The sequence below is a fragment of the Martes martes genome (genome assembly GCF_963455335.1).
Source record: "Martes martes genome assembly, chromosome: 16".
NCBI lineage: Eukaryota > Metazoa > Chordata > Mammalia > Carnivora > Mustelidae > Martes > Martes martes.
The window spans coordinates 21644960-21667414 of NC_137904.1; the positions used below are offsets into that span (position 1 = coordinate 21644960).

Genomic DNA, 22455 nt, shown 5'->3' on the forward strand with positions numbered 1-22455 from the left:
GTCTTCTGTCTTCTTTCCGTAAGCCAGCTTCAGCAGGGAAGAGGGAGGAAATGAACAAGCTGAAACAATATTCACTTAAACATAAATACAAAGCAGGGGTGCCTGGGTGGCTCAGTCGGTTAAGCGTCTGCCTTCGGCTCAGGTCACGATCTCGGGGTCCTGGGATGGAGGCCCGCACTGGGCTCTCTGCTCAGCGGGGAGCCTGCTTCCCCTCTCTCTCTGCCTGCTGCTCCCCCTGCTTATACTCACTCTCTCTGATTAATAAATAAATAAAATCTCTTAAATGAAAAAATAAAACAAAACCATAAATACCAAGCCCTGCTTGATGGGGTCTTAGAGGAGTCCTGGCCCAGCAGCAGTGCTGCCCCTGGTGTGCCACCATGAATGATTAAATACGAAGCGATGTAAAAAGCTCACGGTTCCATTAAGGCTTCGGTGCTCCAATTTCCTACCAGTGCGGAGTGTCGGAACTGCTCTTGGCTAAAGAGAGCAGTCTCCCTCCATCCATTATAAAACATGCTTTCAATACTGACATCTTTCTAAGCAGCCTATTTCCCTTTTAAAAACTATAAACAATTATAAGAGGCAGCATTCACAGGGTGAGAAACGAAGAGTCCTTCTCGACCGTGGCCTCCAGTTTGCTCGTTCCGTTTCCCAGAGCCGGCAGCTCATACCATCTCCAATAACTTTCCTGATATTCCGCATACAAAATAACCCATAAAAGTGGGCAAAAGATTTAGGCAGACATTTCACCAGGAGAGATATGTAGGTGACAAACACTGGAAAGAGCTCAACATCATTAGTTATTAAGGAAATGGAGACTAAAACCACAACAAGACATGACTACACACCTGTGAGGCTAAAATGTAACAGATTATACCAAATGTCAGTGAGGATGTGAATGAACTGGAACTCTCATAGACTAGATTATGCAGTGGTACACCTTGGGGGCACCTGGCTGGCTCAGTCGGTTAAGCGTCTGCCTTCAGCTCAGGTCATGATCCCATCCTGGGATTGAGCCTGTGTCGGGCTCCCTGCTCGGCAGAGAGCCCACTTTTCCCTCTGCTCCTCCTCCTGCTTGTGCTCTCTCTCTCTCTCTGACAGGTAAATAAATAAAATCTTTTAAAAAAATGGTACACTTTGGAAATTAGCTTGTTAATTTCTTAAAAAGTTAAACACAGACTGGTCAATGGATCCAGTCCGTCCACTCCTAGGTATTTACCTAAGAGAGAGGGAAATACAGGCCCATGCGCAGATGGGTGTGTGAAAGTCCACAGCAGGTTTATTTATGATGGTCCCAAACTGGGAACAACCCCAAAGTCCAACAGCAGCGAAGTAGACGAGCACATTGTGCTACATTCAAACAACGGAATACTATTCAGGAAGAAGAAAGGAAATCGTCTATTGGTACACACAATGTGGATACATCTCAAAATAGTTACACTAGGTGAAAGAAGCCAGGCCCACATACATGTTGTATGATGCCATTTATATAAACCTTTAGAAGATGTCAACTAATCTATAGAGACAGAGGGCAGAGCAGTGGTTGCTTGGGGATGAGGGGGTGAGGAGGGTTAGAGGGAGGGATTTACAAAGGGGCACAGGGGAACTTTGGGGGATGATGGATATGTCTCCTATCTTGATTATGGTGACGCAATTGTTCACTTTTTAAAAGATGTATTTATTTATTTTTGCACGAGAGAGGGGGGGAGAGTGAGCATGAGAGGGAGAGGGGGCAGTCCCCGCTGAGCAGGGAGCCCAATGTGGGACTCGATCCTAGGACCCTGGGATCATGACCTCAGCCGAAGGCAGATGCTTAACTGCCTGAGCCACCCAGGCGCCCCAACGTAGATGACTTTAAAGTGTACAGTTCAGTGGCATTTAGCACATTAGCATCTTTGTGCTCCCACTACCTCTATGTAGTTCTACAAACAGTGCCTCAACCCAAAAAGAAGCCCAATACCCATTAGATAGTTACTTCCCACAGGTGCGGTTTTCAAACAATGAGGACGTGTTTCATAGGCAGGCTTGGAAAGGAGGTCATTCCTTCCAAAGGAGGAAATTTACAAAGCCCTTGGCACATCAAGTCCCTCGGGGGCGGTGCCAGTGTGTATGCCTCGGGGCTGAGGAACAGGTGGGGTGAAGCAGGAGGGAAAGGAGGGGCGAGGGGCGGTGAAGATCTCGTGTGCCGGCTCTGCTTTATAAGCAGTTGGAATCAGTCAAGGGCAGTGAGGAGGAGTCGGTGGTGAGGGGACCTCTCTGAGTAATTTTCATCCCTGAGGGATGCTGTCAACTTTCACATGAATTCAGTTTGAGCCCGGGTTTCTCAACATGGGCGCTCTGGCCCTCGGGGCTGGATGATTCTTTGCCCACCCGCGCGGGTGGCTGTCCTGTGCACCGTGCGTGCCTCTCCCCATGAACCGCCACAGTTGTGACAACCAGTGATGTCTCCAGACACTGCCAAATGTCCCGTGAGGGAGGGTCGTGGAAGGACTCCAGCTCTGTAGTCCCCAGCCCTCAGGAGCAGGCAAATCACAGGGTGTTCTAGGAGGCTCTTGCTCGAAGCTGCCAGAGACAAGAAGATGGGGCAGGACGACCCCTGAGAGCTGGAATTCTAGACCCAGAAAATCTGTGTTAGAACTTTGTGGTGTTTTTTGTTTTGTTTTAATTCCTTCTTCCATTTGCTCAACAAGCACTTAATGCCTACCTTGTGCAGTGTATTGAGGCTATGGCCGGGGGCAGGGGGGAGGGGAAGGGGGGGAGGAGCACCTGAGGAAGTTAGCATCTCATCCTTTCACCTCCCCAGCCCCTCAGAGGAGACCTTGACAGTCTGCATCTGGGACAGCGGCATCTCATCCTGGGAGGGGCGGGGAAAGAGGAAGGTGGGAAGAGCCAGGGAACTGTGGGAGCACACTGGCAGAGTGGGAGGTGGGGGTGGTCACTGGTATCAGCTAGGCCTGTCCCTCCGCCAGTGACCCCGTCCCTCACAGTGCTCCCACCTCAGGGGAATAGGTGTGGTTTGGGGGTGCACCAGGGAGGCTGAGCCCTAGGCCCAGGAGCGCTTTGGCAAAGATCCCTGTGCCCAAAGGTGACATGGAGGCAAAGAGGCCAGTGGCTTCAAGGACTCTGTGGGCTCAGATAGTGAATGTATCAGTGGGGCTCAGTGGGGCTCAGAGTGCCTGCCCCCAACGTTCTAGACACTGAAAGACTCTTGGAAGCTTTGCACAACCCAGAGGCAAAGGGAAGGCAATTCAATTATGACCAAGATTATTTCCTTCTCTTTTTTTTCTTTCATTTCTTTTTTTCTTTTTTCTTTCCTTTTCTTTGCCTTTTTTTTCTTTCTTTCTTCCCTCCTTTCTTTCCTTTTTCCTTTCCTTCCCTTTCTTTTTTTCCCCTAAGCCCTGGATGATGGGGCTCTGAGTCAGATTTCACTGAATTTAGAAGAGTTGCGTGACAGTTTCTGCATAAAGTTCATGCAAGTGCTGTTAAGAACAGAACACTGCCCTGGCCCCCAGAGACTTGAGGTCTAGTGGAAAACTGCCCCCACCCCTGCCATTATTTCTGGAGAACATTCTGAGAAATTTTATACCCTTGTTCTCTTTTACTTGGTTCAATCTTGACAACTGCATCAAATTGCCGAGAGTCCATTTTGCAGATAAGCGAGCTGATCCGAGAGTGGTGTAGTGACTCTGCCCATGGCCCAGAAGTGTCTGATCCAGCGGCAGAATACAGGACATCTGCTCTTCCTCCTGCATTAGGCAGCCCTGCAGTGTGCAGCTCACGAGGGCAGCTGATGGTTGTAGGGGTTGGGGGGGCTCTGGTGGCCGAGCGGGCTCCCTCCCTGTGTGGCCCTGGCTGTGCAGTCGCCGCACTGGCCACCACACACCACACTGGCAAACATAATAGGGAGCTGCCAGCTATTCTGGAACAGAGCGATGAGAGGTTGGCAGTTGTTCAGGAACATAAACTAGGCAGCTGTGTGCAGAGCACGTTGAGGGGTTAGATGAGAGGCAGGACACCCAGTTCAGGACCGGCACACGCAGTTAGTAATGAACAACAGGGCCCCAGCTTGTGGGACATGCAACAGGGGACAGGAGAGGACAAGGTGGGGACTGAGGACTTATTCCAGAGTGAAAAACACAAATGCATTATTCTTAGCACATTATCCATGAGTGCACATACATCCGGGAGAATCGTATGAATTATGTGCCACACTCATTTAGAGATAGTCACTTTGGGGGAAATGATTATGTTTAAACCATACTTTTTCAGCAGTGATTCAAAAGTAGTAACCAATCATATTTGCTTGCTCTCCCTCAAGCTGTAAGCAATTTCACCAGCAAAAGCATGAACTAATTGGATGCTTGAGAATATCTAAAAGAAATGCACTAATTAAGAGAAAGTGACGGTTTCCTAAGAGCTTTGTATCCCAAAGGAGGGAAACTGAATACCACAGATCGGGGTAACAAATTAGATGATAACTTGATGAGAGCAGCAGAACACTGTCAAGTGATCTCTGGGATTCCTCTAAACAGTTTTCAGCACCTGATCTTCTTAGCTTTTAAGTCTTTTCAGAGAGTTAGTAATAAAGAGCTCTGCAAGCTGAGGAGGTCTGTCAAGGTGGGGGATCTTAGCCAAGCAGAGCCCAAGGCATCAGGCCGAAGTGCTTTCCTCTCTGTTCCAGTTCAGTCGGCAAATCTTTATCTTTAGGAGGGGAATATACTTTTCTCCTGGCTTTTGCTGTAGAGAAACAAGGGAAAATGTCCTGATAATAAACGTCTTCAGTGAGATTCTCCAGCCAGCTTTTTTTTTTTTTTTTTTTTTTTTTTTTTTTAATTCTAGGCATCCCTGCCATCAGACAAGGCATGCTGGGACAGGGCCTCAGATCCTTTCCCAAGGAGAGGGCAGGTTCCATAGGAGTGGCGGCCCATCAAAGCCATTCCACCCATAAGGAAAATGCAGCACACCACTGCCATAGTCGGCCGTCTCTAGGAAGACCTGTGAGGTTCTAAACTAGAAGGTAGGAAGAGTTGAACAGGAAGTTTGGTCCAATTAAGGTCACTAAACACCCCCCCTCTTTTTTTGGACAACCTCAATGCATTCATTACATTACTTCTCATAAAGGAAGTGATTTACAAAGGAAAACTTTACTAAGCATTCACAGCCACTAGTTCGTATTCCTTGAAAATAATCAAGCTGCAGGACTTCAAATGAGATTTAAATGTACCACTTTTAAAACCAGGCCAAATTGGTGGTTCTTTCCTAACTCCTCTCATAATCATGCAGCACAAGTTAAATTATATCTTGCGGAACTAGCACAGTATTTGGCATCAAAAAGCCCTCAAGATTCAAATCCTTGCTTTATTGTTCACTGTGATTTTGAGCAAATTACTGAATCCTTCTGGGCTTGTCCCCTTATCTGTAAGAGGGATGGCTAACTTAAGAGTGGTGCTGGATTTTATGTAGGTCTACGTGGGGGTGCACACACACAGGGCTGGGCACAGGTTCATAGCCAAAAGGAGGTCAGGATCTCAAGAAAGAAGTAGGGTGGGTGGTGGCACCTGGGTGGCTTGGTGGGTTGAGCCTCTGCCTTCGGCTCAGGTCACAGTCTCAGGGTCCTGGGATCAAGCCCCTCATCAGGCTCTCTGCTTAGCGGGGAGCCTGCTTCCCCCTCTCTTCTCTGCCTGCTGCTCTGCCTACTTGTGATCTCTCTATGTCAAATAAATAAGTAAAATCTTAAAAAAAAAAATGGGTACTTTGGAAACCGTTTGAATGGATGAGAGGGGGAAAACTGGGGTGGCCAAAGCAGTTAAGAACAGTCTGGTCGAATAAAAAGGGCAGAGATGCGGGCAGGGAGTCACTGCTAATGGGGACAGTGCTGCTTTTTGGGGTGATTAAAATGGTTTGAAGTTAGCGGTGCTAGTTGCACAACTAATATACTAACACCCTTTGGTACACTTTAAAAGGGTGGATTTTGGGGCGCCTGGGTGGCTCAGTGGGTTTAGCCTCTGCCTTCGGCTCAGGTCATGTTCTCAGGGTCCTGGGATCAAACCCCACATCGGACTCTCTGCTCAGCGGGGAGCCTGCTTCCCCCTCTCTCTGCCTGCCTCTCTGTCTACATGTGATCTGTCAGATAAATAAATAAAATCTTAAAAAAAAAAAAAGGAAGCAGAGGGGCGCCTGGGTGGCTCAGTGGGTTAAAGTCTCTGCCTTCGGCTCAGGTCATGATTCCAGGGTCCTGGGATCAAGCCCCGCATCAGGCTCTCTGCTCAGTGGGGAGCCTGCTTCCCTTCCTCTCTCTCTGCCTGCCTCTCTGCCTACTTGTGATCTCCGTCTGTCAAATAAATAAACAAAATCTTAAAAAAAAAAAAAAAGAAGTAGAAAACAAGAATAAGGACATTTGGAGAGGTAATGGAACATGAGGGATTTTCAAATTCTCTGGTGTAGTGAAGAATCAAGTTCTGGTCTGTAGGATAAAAAGTCATTATTTAGGGAGGGTAAAAACCCATTTCTCTTGTTAAATTCTACAATTTTACATTGCCATCATACTTTCTCAAGTTTCATTTTGAGAAGAGATTGTCCTTCATTTCTAGGGCTAAGTTATCAGTGGAATATTCATACGATGGTTTCGAATGATAGGTGATGGGCAGCTTTTCAGTACCTTTTCACTCTGGGTTTTAGGACATCATGAGGAATACTTATCGATACCAAAGATTTCATAATTACCATCGCAAACTTCCTCGATGGTACCATTTCAATACAAACAACCACAGGCACAACCATTTAGATTTCTAATTTATTATTAAATTACATAACAAAGCTTCTTCTATACAGTCAGAAAATGCACATTTAGATGAGAACAAAAATTAAGTACAAATACAATAAATCTGGTTCCAAGAAGCCATTTTAAAAGCAAAAAAATTAGAAAGTGCATTTGGAATAGATTTGTAAAAATCTGTATTGGCATTTTTCACGAGGAAACATCTTTCATCATGGTAAAGTGTGACTGGAATTGATTTCCCTCCCTCTCTAAGAGCTAATAGGATGGGAACAGATGCAAATACTCTTATACTAAAGTGAGAGTTGGGTACAAAGAAAATGAGAAAGATCCCTCAAGACATGGCTCAGCTTTGTCTCAGCTTTTTATCCAATAAACGTCCGTTAGTCACTTAATCCTTCCTTATTTTCTTTTCCTGGAGAAGCTTAAGGGTATGCAGGTTTATAAAAGAAAGACAAGCTTGGTTTATAAAGACCATGATGAAAAGCTCTGCATCTGAACAGAGCCCCGGCTAAACAACCTCTGACCGGAAAGGAGAACGGAGCGCAATCGGTTCACTTTTCTGAGTGGAATCCGGTTGTGCTTTAGGGACATTTGCCACAGACTTCAGTGTCATCCTAGACATGGCCATTTATCCTCCATGGCAAGTTAGAGAACTGCGTCAATTTCTAAGGTATCGTATCTGGCTAATGATCAAACATGAGGTATGAGAAAACCAAAAAGGTTAGTCCAGTTCTTTGAAGTCCTTTTCATCAGGCTGGGATTATTAAAGTGAAATAGCAGATCAATGGTGGGAATGCAAGTCCAAGGGGCCTCCGTTCCAGAGAGGCCAAAAGTCATGACATCAAAAGGCTCAGTAAGTACATTTTCCTAGTCATATGTGTTCAGCATCCAGTAGGAAAGAATTAAAGTAATATTATTTGGTTTCAGGTATAAAAAGTGCCCGCGTGATGTCTCCTCTCTTCACTTGTATCAGTTCTTAGGATTTTACTTCCAATGCCTGATCCACAGTAGGGAAAAATTCTCTATACAAGTTTGGTACAAAGGAGAGAGGAATACTGGAGAAGGAAAGCCCTTTTCTAACACTAGAAAAATAAAGGGTGAGCAATGCAGGTTACAGGGAATCCTTCAGCATCCTTAAAAACACTAAGAAGAATATAGAGAGAGCCAGGACAGATCAACTGAAGCACTTGGAAATTGGGTTTGAATTTAGTAGTCAATTAAACATTTTTAACTAAAGTTATCAGCACACATTAAAACAAAATCTCAGAAGTACACTTCTGGGAATTTTGTCCTTTATGTTGCCATGGTTTTTCATACTTCTTAGTGAAAAGGAAAGTTTTGAATGGTTACTAAAATGATCCCAAAGGAAAGATCCATTATTATGTAAGACAATGGCCGAGGGAGAACAATTTCCCCTAAGAGGCAACTTCCTTCTGACCTCCCAGCTCTAACAAGCAACTTAACAGTTGGCTCCTGAGCCTAGCAGCAGGTCTGTAAGGGCAGAAGAAAATGGGAGAAAACTAAGATGGTTAAAAAAAAAGTTAAATGGCATGAAACTGAAAGAATTCAAGTCAGCCATCATGGGATTCAAAGCCCCTTCTTGTAAACGACATGGCATACTTCTATTTCCTTATTCCAGGGCTTGTTTCTGCGAATGAAGGAACTGTTAAGAGGAGAGGATTCTAGCTATCTACACTTGCCCTGGGTCACCTCACTATGGGCTACAGCACCAGGCAGTTAGTCAGACAGACCTACCTGACACCAACATCTACACCAAGCTTTTTCAACTTCCTTGGAAGAACTAGTTTATTTTCAAAATGAAAATAACCAACATAATTCGATTACTTCATTTAAGCATAACCCTAACTGAGAGGCTCATCACCCATCAAAAGTACATGTTTGTTTAGTGCAGCAAGCTAGGTTAGCTCAGGCCCTCGGTTTACCTTCATATAATCAGCTTTAATGAATGTACCAAATAATCAGACCAGTAAAAAAGACTGGTAGTATAATTAAATAAATAACTTTATTTATGATACTTCAGATTTTATAAATGCCAACCATATAGCAATGAAAGTCCCAATAAATTCTAGCTGAGGCACAACCACCAATCAAGGCCCTTTGAAAAATCAAAGATAATAATAAAGTGTCAGGGGAGAGAAGTTCTGTTCTCCCAACAGAGAATTTAATAAATGAACTTCTCCGATCCTTTAAGGTTCATGTTGGGAAAACTCAGACTTTCTTTAAAGGGCATCCCCAATCAAGTAACTGATCGATCAACCCATATTTAGAAAAATAAACCCCGTAGTTTAAAAAAAAAAAAAAGTATCAAATGTCTTTCATACCCAGGACATAATAAAACTTTGACACCAGAAGGAAAAACCTTTGTTTCTGTACCAGACCAGGGGTTAGCATAACCATCAGCTTGTGATTCAGTTCACCTGAATGTCCTCACCCTCGCACTGTGGTGCAGTTAAGAACTACACACTAATATCCTTTTATTCCCTGTGGCACAGTCTGAAGCCAATACTATAAATACCAGAGTCAATTCCAATGGTGAGGAGCAACTTTCTTGGTGAGGAGTGCAGATGCTGAAGTCTTCAAGCTATCTGTGGTAGTTCAGTTAGACAAGTCATACATTTACAGAAATGGAGAAATGGTTAAACCTGAAAAGAATTCTGGTGGGTAGTTTAAAAATTTTGTCACCGTCCAGGGATGGTAGTAGAAGACAGGTGCAGACGGAGACAGATTCTCTTACATGCACCTTTAACAGTAAAACCGTTCTCTGGATGTTTGGGAAATCTTAACAGATTTGGAATGAACAGGTTTTCATAAAACCCAGAATTCCTAGTACATCAGGCAGCAGTCTCAAACTTTTGCTCCTAGACCACGGAGCATTTACAAATGGAATCATCTAGATGGTGACCCCTCAGTCAATGTCTTTTTACATGAGACTTGTTGAATAGATCAGTTGAAAACTGAGCAGTCCGCTCACTCTGAGGAACTGGTGAGGGCAATGACAGACACTGGCTATTAGTTACTTTTATCACGGTAGAACTGGAATTTCATTGACTTTTAGTAGCAAATATTAATTCAATGAAAGAAATTAACAAAAAATAAAAACAATGACTGACAAAAAAAGCCTGTTATTCTTGATGCTTTTCCAGTAATATAGTCAACCCCAGTGTGCATACAATTTACAAAAAGAAGGAAAAAAAAAGGTTTTTTGCAGTGTTTGTCTTCTGTTTCAGACAACTGCAACTGTGTTGAAGTTGACCTGTTGGCATCTCAAAGAATCTGTGAAAAATGTAATTTTCCTTGAATACCAAAACAGGGACACAGAGTAGAAATTTATAGTACAGCTTATCAGGAAATGACTTGTGGTTTCTCATCATGAGTGTAAAATAAAAGCACAAGAACTATTTTTATTCACAACCCAGTCTGGGGGCTAAAAGGGGAAAGCAGTCTTTGGATACAGAGAAACCTGGTTTTCTGGAGTCCAGCTGTAAGACCTGGCTTGTCATCAGCCTTCCATACTATTACTGAAGCACAGAAACTCTGTTTCTGATTGGTTTACTTACCTCCTGGGAAGACAAAAGCAACTGACACTTTTTTTTTTTAAACTCATAACAGAAGGAAATGTGTGTTAGAAAAGACAGCACAGAGAAACTGTGGCTTCAGCTCACCCTGACCACGTCACAGAGTCCACCGCTGTCAGTCCTGAATTACTCCTGCTGGTCAGGCTAATCATCAGGACAATCAACTTCTCCTTCCTACGTTTCCTTATTCCAGATCACGGTGTGAAAGTGGAGGCCGCCAAGAGTCCCCCGAGGCGTTCCATCAATGGAAAGCATACAGCAGCAACAGGATGGTACAGATGCCAATGACTCCGCCCAGGATGAGGGAGTCTCGCCGCTTCCTAAGATTGATCCGCTGGATCAGGCTGTTCACAGCAGGAAAACGATCTTTGGGAAATCTTGATTAAGGTCATATTTGAAGAAGCCTCTTTAGTGAAAAGTCACAGGAGTCACAAAAATAGAGATCAGTGTGGTCCAGAAACAATAAATAACAAGAAGAAATACAGGGGAAGAAAATTACACTGAGGGAGCCCTTAAAAAACACATGTCCTAGCTGGGGGTGTCCTGCTGCTTAAGGTCCCAAACAAACTGAGGGATTACTACCAGGCTTCAGGTCAGGGTGGGAGCCAGTGTGCAGGGCAGGGAGGCACAGGTATCGGCAACTACTGCTGCTACTGCAGTCCTATTTCCCACCCCCATTCCCCTCCTCCCTCTTCCCCTCTCCCCCTCACACCTCTCCCCCTCTCCATCTCTCTTTAAACCCCTTCTCTCAGGAGAGTAGGAAGTTTTGCCAGAAGAGTTTTGAAGAGTAACTGATCCTCTCCTCATGGGGTGATAACCCCCTTGGAATCGGTCAATTGGTGGGAACCAAATCTAGGGCCTGAACACATCAGTCGCTGGTGAATTACTGAAATTTTTAAATTTACTTTGCAGCAGTAGGTAGGATACGGTAGGAAAGTGGGTTACACTGCTCTAGCTGTCCTACGTGGGAAACATAAAAAAAAAAGATGGCTAATTTCCAATTTTAAAAGTTTAAAAACAGTCACAACTACATTTTACTTAGTATTTCAAACTGTCTTCATACTCTAGCTTGTATACTGCAGACCAGAGCAAACACCTGCGCTTCCTATATTGCTTGGCATTTCCAACAACGTACCTGCAGGTACGCCCTCTTTAACAGAGGGATCCCAGCAAAGTCAGAAAAACCACCAACAAAAAGTACCTACAACTCTAGCGAGCCGGAATAACACCTCCACCCTGCGAGTCCGTACTACACTTTCCTGTAATTAAACTACTCAGCAGGGACCATATTCCTGTACTTACTACATTCTACGTATTCTATGTTTAGGACCTTGTCTTCTAGTAATCTTGAATATCCTTTTCTACCCAGAACAGAGCTTTATATACTGTTAAGCATTAATGTGCTTTTTGAAATAATGAAAAAAAATGCAGAAATAACTTTTAAAATATACAACAGGAAGCATGAAATAATAGGCAGAAACTTTTACAAGGTACGAATCTCATACAGAGCAAATGTTTAATCTTTTTTTGCTTAGTAAAAGGATGAACAATCCCCTTAGAGTAAGCAAACTTTTGGCATTAGGAAATGTTTCTAATGGGCACACTTCTGTCCGGTTTACCTTTACGGAGCTCCCCCCCCCCTTCTCCTATAGTAATCTAGTTTCTAGTTCGTGTAATAGTGTGGGCTGACCTTGTCCTCTGCCATCAGGTATACGTACAAACTCAGGATTGGCCAGGAAGAATATTTACAGTGACTCTAGCTCGGGCAACTACAGTCCTCTGGGGACGTTTTATCACTGCTGTTAGAAAAGATCCCCCCCCCCCATTCCATGGGGATTTCTGAACTAGTAGAAGACGACTCTTACAGCTATCTTTGTCACCATGAGGAGAAAACCTGAGAATGAGGCCAACCACAAGGAAAGATAAGAGATGGAGTAGATAGGCCGAAAAAAGGGAGACGAATGGCAGATTAATAGTAAAATCTGAGCTCCTTAATCGAGCTATGCCTTAAGCCGAATTCTACCCATGAATTTGAGATAAATATAAACAAATTAATTACCTCCTTTCCCTCCTTAAGTCAGTCTAAATTAGGTTTCCTTTTTAGGACTATGGAGTCCTAAAACCCATTTTATTTGACTTTTTTGAATATGCATTCTTCTGTAAGTATTATAACTTGATGATACAATGTATACAGCAGTATTCTGTAAACTGTATAGCCCTACATAAAACAGCTATGATTGTGGATGTCTGGTTTCTGCTTAGGATAACAAAACAGGAACAAAATTCACAAAAAAACTGGAAAATACCAATACACTTCAGGATACTCCCTAAGCAAATAAGTATCAAACTAAATGTGACTTTAAATTATCAGGACCAGAAGATACTCAACTTTTGAAAATTATGGGTCCTTCCTCCCTTCGTAATTGGGAAAGAAAACTTTTCTTCTCCAAAAGGCTTGACTTCTCAGAGAGTAAACAAAATGTTTCAGAGTAGCAGGCTTACGAGTTTCTCCACTGGCTTTCATGGAAGTATTAGTAATCCTAATTCAAGTCAGGAAACTCAAGAATTAAAAAGTAGAGGTCACAATAAACTATTTAAGCACTGAGCTTGTGCATGAAGAGTCACATGAAAATACTGGCAGTTACACTCATCTACAACATGTTATGGCTGTCTGTCTCCTTCCTTCTCCTTCTAAGCATCTGCCACTGACTTAATTCTCCAAACTGGAAAAAGAAGAAAAAGCACGTCATTTACAATGTTGAGGTAAGAATAATATATATTGTGGCATTCTAACATGGATTCAAGAGCTTTTAAAATGTAAAATAATTTTGTGAATAATTTGAAAATTCACATTGATAATTTTTAAAAAATCTATTAATATCAGACTTCTAGTGTACAATCTTTTACAAATGGCGCTAAACAGTATCAATTTCTATAAAGTAGGAATGCAAGGCATATTCATATTATGTAATAATGGCCTCAACTGCTATTGATGACGGCAACATGACCCCCAAAAAAAAGCATAGACACCTCCCCCCCTGCCAAGAACTAGAGATTTCAAACTTTCAAAAAGGATACTGGCCAAAGTATTCATTTTGCTCTGAATCGACTTCAACATTCCTCTCTGGGAAGTCATATTTTCTTTTGTTGCCATAGCAATGCTGAAGGGGAAAAAGAGAAGATAATTACACTGGCATTTAAAATTATCCTGCACAGATCCATCAGACCCTTAAAAAGTGAATAGAAAACTAAGATAAGCAACATCATCTTAAAAAGCATGGGCAGAAAAAAGTCATTTCCCAAGTCACCTTTACACTGTCCTTTTCCTGAATGACCACTCCATCCCCACTAATATCCTCTGATGGACAAAGCAGTAGGCCATTCCCTGAGATTTCTCCCAAAGTAACAAATGAAATAACAGACTAAATCACCATTACAAAAGCTTCTTAAAATGGTTTTGAAAGGGGGTCCTGGGTGGCTTAGTCAGTTAACCATCTGCCTTCGGCTCAGGTCATGATCCCAGGGTCCTGGGATTGAGTCCTGCTTCTCCCTCTCCCTCTGTACGCTCTCTCTCTCTCTCCCTCTCTCTGAAATAAATAAATAAAATCTTTTAAAAAAATGGTTTTGAAAGGGGCCAGCTATTAAAATATCCTTAATCAGGAAAACTGTTGAGAGGGAAGTAGGAAATTACAATCATAAAAATAGAACCAAAAGTGTAACACATCACAAAATATTCATATATAACCAGTCCTTAATTTATGAAAAGATTATGTTCCAGAATTCTACTTAAGAACCAATTAGGCAGATTTTATTTTTATTATTATTTATTTATTTATTCAAAGAGAGACAGCGAGACAGGGAATACAAGCAGGGGGAGTGGGAAAGGGAGAGGGAGAAGCAGGCTTCCCACCGAGCAAGGAACCCCACGTGGGGCTTGATCCCAGGACCCTGGGATCAAGACCTGAGCTGAAAGCAGACGCCCAAGGAAGGACTGAGCCACGCAGGCACCCCTCTTTTTAAAAAAAATTTTTAAAAAGATTCTATTTATGTATTTGACAGAGAGAGAGAGCACAAGCAGGGGGAGAGGCAGGCAGAGGGAGAGGAAGAAGCAGGCTCGCAGTGGAGCAAGGAGCCTGATGTAGGGCTCAGTCCCAGGACCCTGGGATCATGACCTGAGTGGAAGGCAGACGCTTAACCAACTGAGCCATCCAGGCGCCCTAATTATGCAAATTTTAGCAGACACATTCAACATTTTCTTGGGTTTCCATGCCAGGTGACAAAGGTTACACATTCACTAAATGACTGAGAGAGATGGGGAAAAGTCCCTTCTCTTACAAAGACTATACAAAGTTAGTCTTTTCTCTTACAAAGACTATACAAAGTATAGTCTTTTCCATGTGACTACTTTGATGTACTGTTTAAAAGAATCTCAGTTAATATTTTTTTGCTATCAGTGCCAGGACTTACTTTCAATATCCTTATCTCCCAGGACATGAGAAACCTAGAAGGCAGGGTCGGTATCCATTTTGATATGTAACACACCAGGGGAATGCTACAGATACTGTTATAAGAAAGAGCAGGAAACAGAATGTCCTCGAATAATGCTGAAAATATATGAAACATTCAAAAAAAACCATAACAGAGATGAAGAGATTCTGGGAAGATGATAATCAGAGCACATAACTCCTGACCTTATCTCTAGTCTGATTTCCTCCAAGGAGGAACAACAGAACAAGGCAGATGTGAAGGGGAGGGTCTGGTCCATCTGAGATCCCAAGTTCTTTAGAAATCCCGAGGGAAGAAAGCCAGGAAGGCTATACTCTCTCAAACAAGGGAAGAACCAAGGAACTGATGGCAGGGAAGACTAGATTTTTCCTCAAGCCTGGGGCAAAGACCTAGGTTTCACTGCGTTGTGAGGAGCCCAGACAGTGGAAGAGATGGAGCTGCATGCGCGGGGAGCTGCAGTGAAGGGCTGAGCTGCCCCCGTACCCGCAGCTGGTGAGCGGCGGCTACATACAACCAGAGGAACCTATTGGCTGAGAGCTGACAGTCCACCAGCTGCTGCGATGCCCAGCCCAAGAGAGAAAAAGTGCTGGGCCATCCACTAGCGCCTGATAGGTCTCTGCTCAGGGGTCTCTAACAGCCTGACCCATCTGGGAGATGGCCGAAGATACTTTTGAACAGGCAACACCAGGTATCCTACTGGAGGAAAATGCTAGGGGGAGTACTCTAAGCAAACGGTGAATCAAACTGAAATTTCAAGATTTGTGAAGGAGGTAAAGAAGAAACAAAAGTGTGTGAGGATAAAAGGATATACGGTAGAGCACTGTTTGACATAGTAAAAGACAAACACAGAAAAACACCTCTCCCATGGAAACAACTTTGGAATGGTTTAACAGATTCTGATATAACCTTACTATGAAATAACATTTGGTTATTAAAAAGAGTAAGATGGCATTATTTCTGTTAACCTGGAAGGATGTTTATGATATACTGAATGATTAAAGCAAGTCACAGAATGTGTAAAGTATGAATTCTCTTTCATTTCAAGCAATAAAACACTTTTGTATATGTCTGTATGGCAGTGACAGCGTAGTAGATATTAACAACTGTCAGTTACTACAAGTTACTCAGGGGATAGGAACGGAGGGACACTAACCAGGGAATGAACTTCTTCTTTATACATTTTACTTTTAAATTGTTAAAATAAGAACATTGTACTTTTCTAAAATATACATCTCTAATAAAGAAAACTGAAAAGAAAATTGCGGGAACTCCACCTGAATAACTAAGAAATATAAATAACATTATAAGCACCGATCTGCTGCAGATACTTGCCTCAGTACCACTACAACTCAAACCATGGTTGAGAAAAGTTTTTCCCAGATCCTAGAAAAGATCAAGAATTGAGGGGATCAGGTATCTTTGAAGGCAAAACTGTGGAATAGGACTAAAGATGGGAGTTCTTAGAAATCTGTACAAGGAACTGCCAGACCCCTACGCTTCCTTCCCTGACCCATGAAGTCAGGTGATGGCCCCCCAGTTCAGGGGAAGATCTAACCTAGAAGAGACCTGAGAGATACTGACACCTTGAAGCTCCCAACAAAACGGCCAGGCTCCCTTCTGATAATCCATTGCAATGCCTACCACGTGGCAAGTGTCCCACAAGCCATGGACACAGAACGAGCTTCCAAGTACTGGATTTTGGAGCCTCCCCTTTAAAAATGAACAAAGAAGGGCGCCTAAGTGGCTGGTTGGTTAAGTGCCTGCCTTCGGCTTAGGTCATGATCCCAGGGTCCTGGGACCGAGACTCACATTGAGCTCTCTGCTCAGCAGGAGCCCATTTCTCTATCTCCCTCTTGCTCCCCCTGCTTGTACCCTCTCTTTGTCAAACAAATAAATAAAATCTTTTAAAAAATTAAATATGAACTAAGAACCAAGAATCACTACAAATTTGAGAAGACCCTCTAATGAAAGACAGAGATCCAAACAAACCAATCAGCAAACAAAAGCGAATCTGAGGGAAGAGGCAGTAACCGAAGCTCAAGAAACTCTAAAATCAAATTATATTTAATGTCTTCAGAGAGAGAGAAAAGAAGGCATCATATCCATGAAACATATAAATACATGTATATATTCATGTGTATATGTGTGTGTGAACGTACCCATCCTTTAGAAAAGAGCTGGTGTAAATTTTAAGAAAGGATGGAAATGAAAATGTAATAGAAGCATCGAAAGGACAAACTGAGTAAACCCCTCAGAAAGTAGAAAAACAGATAAATGGAAAATGGAGAAAAGGTAAGACAGGAACAACAGAGACCCAACATATTTATTACCGTTTAAAATTAAAAACAAAAACCAGGGGAAAAAAAGGAGGTGGGAAAATGATAGTTTTAGAAAATTTCCCAGAACTGAAGATGAGTCTCCAGACGGTAGGAGCCCACTCAATACCCAGTGCAATGAACTAGAAAAGATGTATGATAAGCTCACTATGGGGAGCTTAAAAAACACCCAAAACATGGGGGAAAATAATGATGGCCCTAAAAGCTTCCAGAAGACAAAAGCTCATCACATACTAAGGACCAGATATCTTAGTTGGCACTGGACTTAAAAAATAATACCAAAGGGGCACCTGGGTGGCTCAGTTAGTCAAGCATCTGCCTTCGGCTCAGGTCATGATCCCAGAGTCCTGGGACTGAGCCCCGGATTGGGCTTCTTGCTCAGTGGGGAGCCTGCTTCTCCCTCTCCCTCTGCCTGCCACACCCCCCACCTGTGCTTTCTGTCAAATAAATGAATAAAATCTTTTTTAAAAAATTTTTATTTATTTATTTGACAGAGATCACAAGTAGGCAGAGAGAGAGGAAGGGAAGCAGGCTCCCCGCTGAGCAGAGAGCCCAATATGGGGCTCGATCCCAGGACTCTGGGATCATGACCTGAGCCGAAGGCAGAGGCTTTAACCCACTGAGCCACCCAAGCGCCCCTAAATAAATAAAATCTTTTTTAAAAAGTACTGAAAATAGCACCTTCAAAAATTTCAGAGTTACTTCTAACCTAGAACTCTCTAACTTAGCTAAACGATAAATTAAGAATAGATGTGAAAAGTTCAAAATTGTACCTCCTGTTCTTTCTCAGGAAACTACTAAAGAACGTGGTCCAGCATAATGAGGGAATAAACTAAGAAAATGGAAGACACTAAATTCAAGAAATAGGTGATCCAATAAAGGAGGTTATTTGAAGGTTATTTGAGGGTAACTGCACCCCAGGACCAGTGCAGTGGAGCAGGCCTGAAGAACAACCAGACGAGAATAAAACGGAAGGAAGCCGGGAATGTTAATTTTACACTTAATTTTAGATCCCAAAACCAAAAACAACACAAGAGTCCAAACTAACAACACCCTTTGCATCATTAGTTCTTATTCATAATTATGTCTGCGATAGAACATGATACTTTTAAAATGTGGTTGTTTTAACATAAATTTATAATGTACTTTAAAACGGGTATTACGGTTTTGTATAAAGTAACACAATTTGATTTAAACTGAGACTGAGCTTCTGAAGGCAATCTTTGAATCATATATGCCTCTGTTTTTTATACTGGGACTATCACCATCTCCCACGCACTTTTGACTCAGAAGAGATAAAGAAGATTAAAAAATAATTTCCACAAAGCACTTTGTATTCCTTAGAGAATGGATATCATTATGTTATTATCTTGTTGAATATGCATGATTGCCAGTACCACACAGAGTATATCTAGACATATTTTCCCATCTCATTGCATCATTTGGAGTCAAGCTGAGTGAAATCTAGGTTGTTGTTATTTCAAGGGTCAAATACTCAGAAGCAAAACATAAACTCCAAATAATATATAATGCTTTTAAAATGATAAATCATTGATGTGCTTACTGGAACTTCCTTACCTGCTCTGTAAACTAAACTCATACACTTATTTTCTCAACAAAAGACAAGTTATACACTTAGAGCTTAAGAATAAATACTAAAAATATTAGTTCTTTTCCATCAATTGATGCCAGAGTCTATATTCAGTTGTGCACATATTCTTTTTTTTTTTTTTTAAGATTTTATTTATTTATTTGACAGACAGAGATCACAAGTAGGCAGAGAGGCAGGCAGAGAGAGAGGGGGGAAGCAGGCTCCCTGCTGAGCAGAGAGCCCGATGTGGGGCTTGATCCCAGGACCCTGGGATCATGACGACCTGAGACCAAGGCAGAGGCTTTAACCCACTGAGCCACCCAGGCGCCCCCAGTTCTGCACATATTCTTAAAAATTCTTAAAATCTCCAAAAGAAAAAAGTAAATTGTTACATATAGAATGCGCAAAAATAATTATTATCTGACACTTAAATTTTAGATTGTTTATAAGTAATCATAACTAACTTAAGAGTCAATAAAATTTCACCTGTGGTACCTACCAGACCTAAATAAAGGAAAAGAATAAAATAAATAAACCTGCTATTTTTTTTTTTTTTTTTTTTTTTTTTGCTTTTTAACTGGCAAAATAGTAGTAGCAGGGATTCTATGGTTCTCAAATGTTCCCATGCTAGGAAGTATCCCAAATTTTTATACTCATAATTACCAGTCCTTAAATAGGGCAGCTTTGAGTTGAAAAGCTTAATTAAGGAAGCCTGGCCTAAAGAAGATCAGATAGAAAGAGCAAGAAATAAAAGGAAGAAAAAAAGGAAAAGGATAATAGGGAAACTTTAAGTGAAAAATTCTTGGCAAATGTGATTTCACTTTATGTGCTGATGAAAGGGAAGGAGTCACAAGGAAAATATTTCAGTTGACAATTAGGCAATGGTGCAAAAACTGTTCAGATGGACAACCCAGTGCATGTAATTTAAACAAAATCTCCAGATACGATAACTGCATATTGTTTTAAGAGATTATACTTTATTAAATAATGATAGAAACATTATAACCTACTGAATAAAATAAGAATCTATGAGTCCCTATCAATATAAATACATATTTAAAATATGAATGATGAAATATTTAGTGGTAGAGAGGCATCAAGTCTGCAATTTATTTTTAAATAGTTTAGGAAAAAAAAATGAAAAAGCCAATGTGGCAAAATGTTAAGGTGGGGAATCTAAGTAAAAGGTATATGGGAGGGCGCCTGGGTGGCTCAGTGGGTTAAGCCTCTGCCTTCAGCTCAGGTCATGATCTCAGGGTCCTGGGATCAAGTCCCCCTGCATCGGGCTCTCTGCTCAGCAGGTAGCCTACTTCCCCCCTCTCTCTCTGCCTGTCTCTCTGCCTACTTGTGATCTCTCTCTGTGTGTCAAATAAATAAATAAAATCTTTAAAAAAAAAAAAAGGTATATGGGAATTCTTTGTACTACTGGAATTATTCTGAAATCTGAAATATCAAAATAAAAGGTTTTTAAAAAGTCTGCATTAATAATACAGCTACTACTTACAGATTACCCACTATCAGCCAGGCATTTTACCTCACATTATATTTAATCTTCACAATAATCTTTGAGGGTAGGTATTATCATCAATCCCTATATTTAAACACTAACAAAATGAAGGCCCTGAGTAACTTATCCAAGAACATAGATCTGATGAGTAGCACAGACCAAAGCACACTCCAAAGCTTGTACTCTTTCTACAAGGTGGTAAACAGGGTAGTCATTTAGCTAGAGCTCTGGTTCTAGAATTAAAGAGATTCAGATTTGAGGATCTGAATTCTCAACACAATGTATCAATCATGTGACCACAGGCAAATTACTTACCTTAATTTCTTTTTTGTTTTGAACACAGTGTTTATTTCATGGGTTATTGAAGAAATTAAATAAAATAAAGCATGTAAAGCACTTGAGCAGAATGCCACAGCCTCAAGTAAGGGTATATATGTTTTGCTGATGTTGTACTTCATTATATCTTTCCTGAAAAATGCTTCAGACATCGCTGAATTCTCAACTGTAGAGATCATATCTAGTTCATTTACTTTTTTACTGTCATAAGACAGTATCTAGTAATTCACCAATCCTACAGAATTAAGCAGTTTAAACCAACTAATAAATGTCCCTTACCTTAAGTAATAAACTACTTCAGTGTTATGACAGATAATATTAAATATGACTACAGAAGATTTTCTGCAGCTGCTGTGACAGAAACCAAATTGACATAAATGGTACAAATAAGACATTTACCAAATCACATGTCTAAAATGGTTTTCCATTAAAAAGTGAGAATGAAAAAACTGAAGCTGAAAGTACTGAGTTAAGTACTGAATTAATCAGAAGAATTAACATAGGTAAATCAGCCTAATTCTAAAAATGAATATTTTGGGCTTCAAATGTCTCTGATAGAGAAGGATGCAGTACAAATACATCACAATCTAGTGGAATTCCTATCTTTAAGAATGATAAATTAACTTTTACTCTAGTTACAGGGTTAACCTAATCTGTTCATTTATGTTACAAGCAAACAAAAAACGCACTAAAGTAAAACAAAAATGTTTTCCTACCTTATTGTCTCTTCTATCAGACGATCTGAGCTGCAAATAAAATGGAAATTAAAATTCTGAAATTATTAAGGTACATTTAAAACTTGTACTTAATTTTTCTACGTTTTAGAGATTAACTTCTCGGCCACTTATATAAACAGAATACCCAAGACTTTTGAAAGCATCTAGAGAATATTTTGGGCTGTAAAATAAATTTAACTCATCCACATATATAATTTTCATCTAACTTGTATTTGTTAGCTTAAATCTATTTCTTCCACAGAGATACTCGATGATTAAAGACAGAACAGTTTTAATGACAGCATAAAGAAACGAAACTTCTTTAATCTAGATAGCTCAAACTTGTCACCACCATCTCTTCAAAACTTAAGAATTACAACCAACTTGTTGAGACAGGATACGGAAATACAGTTCTGACGCCTGTAAGTAGTAATTATTTCCACCTTAAAGTTCCTTCCATTTTCGGGAAACATTTTTCTTGTTTTGGAAATGAAACCAAATTTTAGCCTACCAATTGTACAATTCAAGAATGTGAATAAAGACACTAAATGCACCTTTGATCTGTCAAACATTTGTCTTTATGCATCACACATGGGAAAGAGAGAAGTCTAGTATTCCAGGGAGGAATTCATAGGCATCAAAATTGGTAAAGGTGCTGCCCTACAGCGGACTGCAGGACAACTAACTCCTAGACATCTGCGTCCATCTGGCAGAGTGCAAGGTGCATGGCGGGTTCTCAACTTATTACGTGCACATTTTTTCCTAACTACTTCTTTCCAAAAGAATTTTTTTTAAAGATTTTATTTATTTATTTGACAGAGAGAGAGATCACAAGCAGGCAGAGAGGCAGGTTGGGGGGGGAAGCAGGCTCCCTGCTGAGCAGAGAGCCCGATGAGGGGCTCAATCCCAGGATCCTGAGATCACGACCTGAGCCGAAGGCAGAGGCTTAACTCACTGAGCCACCCAGGCGCCCCTCCAAAAGAATTTTTAAGTTCACTGTATCAATTAGTAACTAGAGGTTTCATAATAAAGTAGTGGACCAGGAAATCTAAGTTACTGCAGGAATTAGGGGACAAAGACGAACTT

General features: G+C 41.4%; 1 protein-coding gene across 2 annotated transcripts in view; it reads right to left on the bottom strand.

The window, feature by feature from the left end:
* Positions 1-8779: 8779 nt before the first annotated feature.
* GOSR1 (golgi SNAP receptor complex member 1) overlaps positions 8780-22455 on the bottom strand; it is a 54452-nt gene continuing 40776 nt past the window's right edge. For both annotated transcript variants that reach the window (XM_080825971.1, XM_080825970.1), the window contains exons 7-9: positions 21370-21399; positions 13456-13538; positions 8780-10743 (exon numbers count right to left, since the gene is read on the bottom strand). In XM_080825971.1, coding sequence (XP_080682097.1) covers positions 10619-10743; positions 13456-13538; positions 21370-21399 — 238 coding nt within the window. In that variant the 3' untranslated portion in view covers positions 8780-10618. The remainder of the gene's footprint in view (positions 10744-13455; positions 13539-21369; positions 21400-22455) is intronic.